This window comes from Tribolium madens, unplaced genomic scaffold (genome assembly GCF_015345945.1).
Source record: "Tribolium madens isolate multiple individuals breed KSU strain unplaced genomic scaffold, Tmad_KSU_1.1 Scaffold_71;HRSCAF=194;Tcas5.2_LG6, whole genome shotgun sequence".
Classification (NCBI taxonomy): Eukaryota; Metazoa; Arthropoda; class Insecta; order Coleoptera; family Tenebrionidae; genus Tribolium; species Tribolium madens.
The window spans coordinates 1,243,483-1,250,040 of NW_025401041.1; the positions used below are offsets into that span (position 1 = coordinate 1,243,483).

The following is a 6,558-nucleotide window of genomic DNA, read 5'->3' on the forward strand; positions in this document are numbered from 1 at the left end:
TGTCTGAGACGTTTTTGCGTCTTTTTTAATTGTTTGACATTAGAGTGCATAGCCACCGTGATATTTAATGTCAAACGTATTTACTTGTATTAATTCTGAATTTTGTAGATTTTTGTTTAAACGTCGGCCAAAAAGCTTAATACAAATCTTGTGCGTTAACCATTTTACAGTGCTCAATTATTAAAGCACTCCGCTGCGCGTCGTGCTTCAAATTCATTTCGCACTGTAAAATGTAAGTTACCGCACACGAATGTAAATAACTATTAAAGCATAGTGTATACGTAAAATATTAGTTAACATCTGCATCCGTAAATTTAGCTAGTAAAGAGTCAAGAGTGAGTAATAAATGATTATGAATGAAACCATAACTCTCGTCATGAGTCAATCATTGTGACATCATTTTTCAACACATTGCTGCAATGATAAACTAAAAACGTGGTAAAAATGTCATTTTTACTAAACAAAGTTGAAACATTGTATTGTGAAAAACGTTTCAAAATGTACAGTATGTCCCCGGATTGGGTTAAATTTATCTTTGATTTTACGCCAAAACTGCAAAGAAAAAACATTTTTTGCTTTACCCGAAACAAGCAAATCTATAATTAAAACTTCATTATTCTAACATAGTAGAAAAAAAAGTTTATTTTTCCTTTGATTTTGGACTAGCATAATTTTTCTCTGCTTTTTAAGTCCTATCACATTGGCAATTTTATTATTTTGACAATGATGTCACTTTGACAAATGAGTTTACGCAAGTTAAATAACAAAAATGTTTGTGAAAAACAAATAGGAACTTAAAGAAACAGTTTTAATTAATTTTAAGAACTATCAATAATTAAAAAATAAATTAATTGTCAAAGTGATATATAGATGTCAAATAAATAAAACTGCCAATGTGATAGGACTTAAAAAGCAGAGAAAAAAAGTCAAAAACCAAGAGAAAAATTATCTTTTCTTTTTATTGAATCGGAATAATGAAGTTTTAAGTACATATTTGCTCGTTTCAGGTAAAACAAAAAATGTTTTTCCTTGGCAGTTTTGGCGTAAAATGAAAGATAAAAAAAAATTCCACTTGTAAACCCAATTCGGGAACATAATGTACAGAGTGCTGCATTTTGGATGTCCGAATAGGGAATCTCCGAAACTAAGAGGTCTAGCCAAAAACGAGTAATACATTCTGGAACCCATTTTTTGAGAAAATAATATTGGTTAAAACCGCATCCCGCTATCGTCTTTTGTTTTCGACTTACAGACAAAAATATCATTTTCTCAAAAAATGAGCCCCAAAATGTATCACTCGTTTTTGGCTAAACATCTTAGTTTAGGAGATTCCCTATTCGGACATCCAAAATGCAGCACCCTGTACATTAATGATTTTTTTAAAACATTGTTATTTAATTTTTCATTAACGTTATGTTTAATTTTTTAACAATTTTAAAGGTAAATAAACTTTGCTATTTACCTGGGAAATACCACGTAAATTCCGAAAATACGTCACACTTTAAAAGTTTGTAAATAAAACCCCTACACAAAGAAATTTTAACCTACAATTCAAAATCTGATGAAAATGTTTAAATCATTTTAAATGGCTTTGTTATCGATTTTTGAGGAGGCACATTTATTTATTTTTTAACGGCTAAACTTAGGTATGGGGACGATTTCTAAAAACTTTTTTTGCAACACTAATACCTTATACTGTTTGCATTTAAGCTTACCTCTTATGTTGCCGTTAAACAATGTTTCATCTATAAAGTATGTCGTCAATAGCAACCTGTCTTATGAGTTTATAAAATCCGCTGACGCATATTTTTTGTCAATTTTGACATACTTCTTTATAATTTCTGAATTTAGTAAAATTTCTAATTCAATATTAGTGTTGCAAAAAATCTTGAAAACAACATGAGTTTTATGTTTGAAAATCTCAGCCTATTGAATTTAAACTACGATCTCAATTTTTAAATTGTCTATAAAACTATATAGTTGTCTTAATAGCTATTAAAAATAAGTTTTTTTTTATTTTTTACTATCTACACGGTCCCATGTCAGAATTTATTACAAAAATCATTATGACATTTTCCAATTGTCATTACGACGTTGCCATCGGTTCTAACGATAACAGACTTTTTGATCTCATTGTATTAGTAGTTTTTTGTGCATGTATTTTAGAAACATTTGTCTATTTAATTTTTGTTTCAGTTTAAAAAGGTATACAAATAGTGATATGATAAAGCATTACAGTGGCAGACACGGAATTTTGAACATGACAGTTTAAAAAATGTCAATGAAAGCCACGCTTTATTTGACGTTTGAAACTAAAAGTTGAAAGTTTTAGTTGAAATGTATTTCCCGAAACAATACGTGTTTTTATATAAGTTCAATAAATTACTTTGATTTGTTGTCACTCTAGCTATCAAGATAAAAAATTACAATAACCGAAAGTGAGGTTAGTTGCCTAAGGCCCGTTTTACATTTTGATGTCAGTCGAATGACAGACAAATCGTCCGCCAGTGTATTTAACAATAAGCCAATGAAAGTGAAAGCATGGAAAAATTAGTAAATGCTGGAAATATACTATATTAAGCACGTACATACGTGATTGTTCGGAATATTTTGAAAGAAACTTATCGACTTAGCGTTAATTATTACAATTTTTTTTGCAAAAATTTTGTGCGAATATAATTCGTATCAATTAATTAATACCGTCTTAATCCTCGAATTTTGTTTCAAACTTAAAGATTAGACAGTTATTATAATTAATCGAAAATCATTTAATTTGATAACAAAAATAACTCCTTCGTCACGTACGCCCATGACATTCGTTGTCATTGTGACATCACGCCCTATTTCGGTCTCATTCGGTTCCTAGTAACGCGTTCGGGAATTCTCGTTTCAATATTCTCTCGATTTCTGGACTCCATTATTGTAAAACAAAATGGCTATGTGAACATATGTATCAGTGAAAAGTGCAAATAATTTGTGATAACGATGGCGATTTCAACAAAAATCATCAAATCAATGCAAGAAAGTGAAAATATTTTGTGTTTGTCAATAAATAACGGTAAAGTGTGGAAAACACCGAAAGCACAAGGACATTTCGGCGGGACAGCCCATTGTGTTTTTAAAGACTTGAATTTGCATTGGTGTCGAAGAGGAAACTGTCGAATTATTTCTAACTGAATGTTCGCTGGCGTAAAAATGTGGAATCTAATGTCCATTCGGACCCCCGACCCGAAATTCGGGCAAAAGGGCTGTTTTCACACGTCCTTCCCCTTGGGGGCTGTTGCTTCCGACAAGCAATTTCCGCTTTTTAAACCTGAACTAAAATCAACTGTTTGTCATAATTACAATTCCCGACAGAAAACAGATCTGCTTGAAAATTCTAGTCAAATGGACTCAAAAATCATTAAAAACCCCGAAATCAACCAAGTGTGCAATAGCAAGAAGAAGAAGAAAAAGCGGAGACGAAGAAGAAAGAAAACCAAAAATCACCAAACAAAAAATACAGTACAGGAAATTCCGGTGCAAAGACAACGTCAAGTGTCAGTCTGCGAAAGCGAAGACAGTTTTGTAATTTTTTTCGGCGAGGAGGAAGAGCGACTGTCAGAAGTGTCTGAAGCAACTGAAGGTTTTGATTCTTGTGATTCAATTGTTCCAATCAAAAAGGTAATAAGTTATTTAAAGTCGCAATAAATTGTGTTATTAATTATGTTTTTAGGTGCGATTTGCTTCAGACAGCAGACTTTGTGAAATTCATCCAATGATCATGTGGTCGTATGCTTATCAGGCGGCCCGGAAAGGTCCTTGGGAGGAATATGCTAGAGATAGGGACAGGTTCAATAAACGTGTTCGCAAGACAGAGGCAATTATTGGTCACGTGTTTACTGATGAACATAGGTCGAAAATTTATCAACAACGGTTTGCTTCACTTTAGAGATTTAGTTTTGATGCCATGACTGTGATAATAATTTTGACTGATTTGTGTAAAATTAAAATTGTATAAATACTTTTATAATGTAAAGCTATAGTTATAGGTAACATTTGTTATAAATTGTGCAAATGTTGATTTAGATAAATTTTATGTTTAAGTAGGGAGGGTTTGGGTTATTCATATTTGTTTCAAGAAGATTGAGTTACCTATCAATGCTTTCTCTAGTGTTTACAAAGTGTAATGAAATAAAAAAGTAAACAATAAAATGTATGATGGAAGTCGGGAATTTTTAGTTGTCTTTTTCGAATAATATTATAGTGATTTTATTTTTATTTGGTGATGCAATGTTTGGAAAAATTTGATCATCTACTAGAATATACAGGGTGTGTCACATAATTTTACGATGCCTGCGCCTGTAAGATGCAATAATAATACACATTCCGATACGAACTCGATTACAAATTTTTAAGAATTGGATAACATTCTCTAATTTGTTTACCCTTTCAAAAATTATTTAGAGTTAATTAGCGATTAAGATAGATAAACTAGAATCATATTCATGCCATCTCTTGATAGAACAAATGATAATTGTTTCTGAAAAACTGCAGTTTATAACTATTAATAAAACATTGATTAGTTTGACAACTACTCTTATGGGTTTCCAATAATTAAATGTGTATTTTTTGTATGCAGTGTTCTGTGACTTTTGTATATTTGGGTGCGTACATTAGGCGCAAGCCTCGTAAAGTTATGTGAAACACCCTGTATAAGCAACAATACAATGTGTTTAGTAGTGGACGTTACAACTATGCTGTCACTGTTTACGGCAGCAAAAATAACTGAAATATAAACTGACAGGACCAGCGTCGTAGATTTTATTTTTAACAATATTAAAAATCAAATTTTATACTGTGTATTGTTGGTTGCATAAGCTACAGTGAGTTGTGATTACTCGCGTTTTTATTTATATATTTATAACATACCAGTGCTCGTGCCTTCAAAATAAGAATTTTAAAAGCGCTTTGCTTGGATTAAAAAATAAATTTACTTAAATTAATAAAAATTCTTTTTTTTTAAATGTGTTTAAATATTTTAGAAAATATTGATTTTACATTCAACATGATAAAATTATCACTGTAATATATAGTGTGTCCTCGGATAGGTAAAACGAGAAACGACTTTTGCAAAAAAAAATCCCGATTTAAAATTTTATTTTATGAGGTTCAGCCCTGCTTGGTTAGAGACTAATTTCTAACATAATTTTAGCTGCAAAAATTAAGTATGCCTTGGAAATGTGGGTACTTCAGGACGACCATCCGAAGACGACTGAGGCTCGTATAGTTTGTTTTTATAAACAGTTGTTAAAATGTTGTTCATTAAGTTGGTAGAAGCGTCCTATGGAGAATTTCACACATTATAATTGTCAGCATAAGTTTTTCAATGATCATCTATAGTCTGTTTTTTTTTTTTTAAATGGAAATTACCAAGTCAAAATTTTGGTGACTATTTCATTCATTTACATTTCGGCCAATAGCATCTCATCATTTGTCAATGAGTAAAAAATTTCAATCGGTAAAATTGATGAAAGCAAAATTTTATCGCCTTCACCTCATATTTAGAGCCAATGAGTGAAGGATATTTACGAACAAAATCGAAACCAAGCCAGTTTTCAAGTGATAAAATTTTACCCTATGGTAACAGTCTACACAACTTCTGTCGTTTTCAATATTTTGACAGTTATTTCATTTAATTTGAAAAATGAATGAAAACACGCGATTTGGGACATTACACTTGCAAGTTCAATAAGTGTTCCCTAAAATAGATCAAGACGAAGGCTTGTATATGGAAGCAATTCTCTCAGTTCTGCGAAGAAAGAAATTATGAGCTGACTGCCGATACTTCAATAAATCGTCTAGTAGAAATTTTACAAGACTGGACGTTTAGAGAGCTTACGAGGTACCTCATCAACAATACAATCAGAAACTCATGAAACGTCTGTCAGAAGTGAAAATAACGACATTTCCAGCAAAATTGTTTACAATAATTGTACATTTAATATTTAGAATAAATAGTTGTAGACTTGAATGTGTAGTTTTATTCATGAAATAGTCCTCCGAATACCATTCGTGGTAAAATTTGGTCTGGCAAAATTTTTCGATTGACTTACTCGAGTTTTTGTTGCCAATTTAGCTCGTGACATTGTTCAAAAACCTCTCGTCTGCGACTCGAAGTTTTTCTAACAATGTCACTCGATAAATTGCTATGCAACAAACTCTCGTACAATCTGAAAATTTTGTCGACAAAATTTTAACACTTATGATATTACTACAGAAAAAATTGATAGCCATAGCCACAAATTTTGTTTGCTAGTTAACGTGGGAGCGTTAACAACTCGATTTTTAAAAATCATTTTATTTCACTCAAAATTATTATTACACTTATTTTAATTATTATTATTATTATTTTTATAACTTCACTTTACAATTATTTCACTAACTAACACAATTAACTTATTTTTACAATAACGAATGGCTTGAACTCGAACTAGACTTGTATTCAGACTAACTATTTTCAGATTAACAATTTACACCAGACATATAATTCAGACTGAAAAACGTATTTCCTATCCT

At 31.1% G+C, this 6,558-nt stretch overlaps 1 protein-coding gene across 1 annotated transcript; it reads left to right on the plus strand.

The window, feature by feature from the left end:
- The first annotated feature begins 2,889 nt into the window (after positions 1 to 2,889).
- Positions 2,890 to 4,206, plus strand: LOC123008729. The gene is made up of 2 exons (XM_044404721.1): positions 2,890 to 3,663; positions 3,716 to 4,206. Exons 1-2 carry the CDS (start codon positions 3,178 to 3,180, stop codon positions 3,929 to 3,931), a joined length of 702 nt encoding a protein of 233 aa, XP_044260656.1. The 5' UTR covers positions 2,890 to 3,177; the 3' UTR covers positions 3,932 to 4,206.
- Positions 4,207 to 6,558: the final 2,352 nt, after the last annotated feature.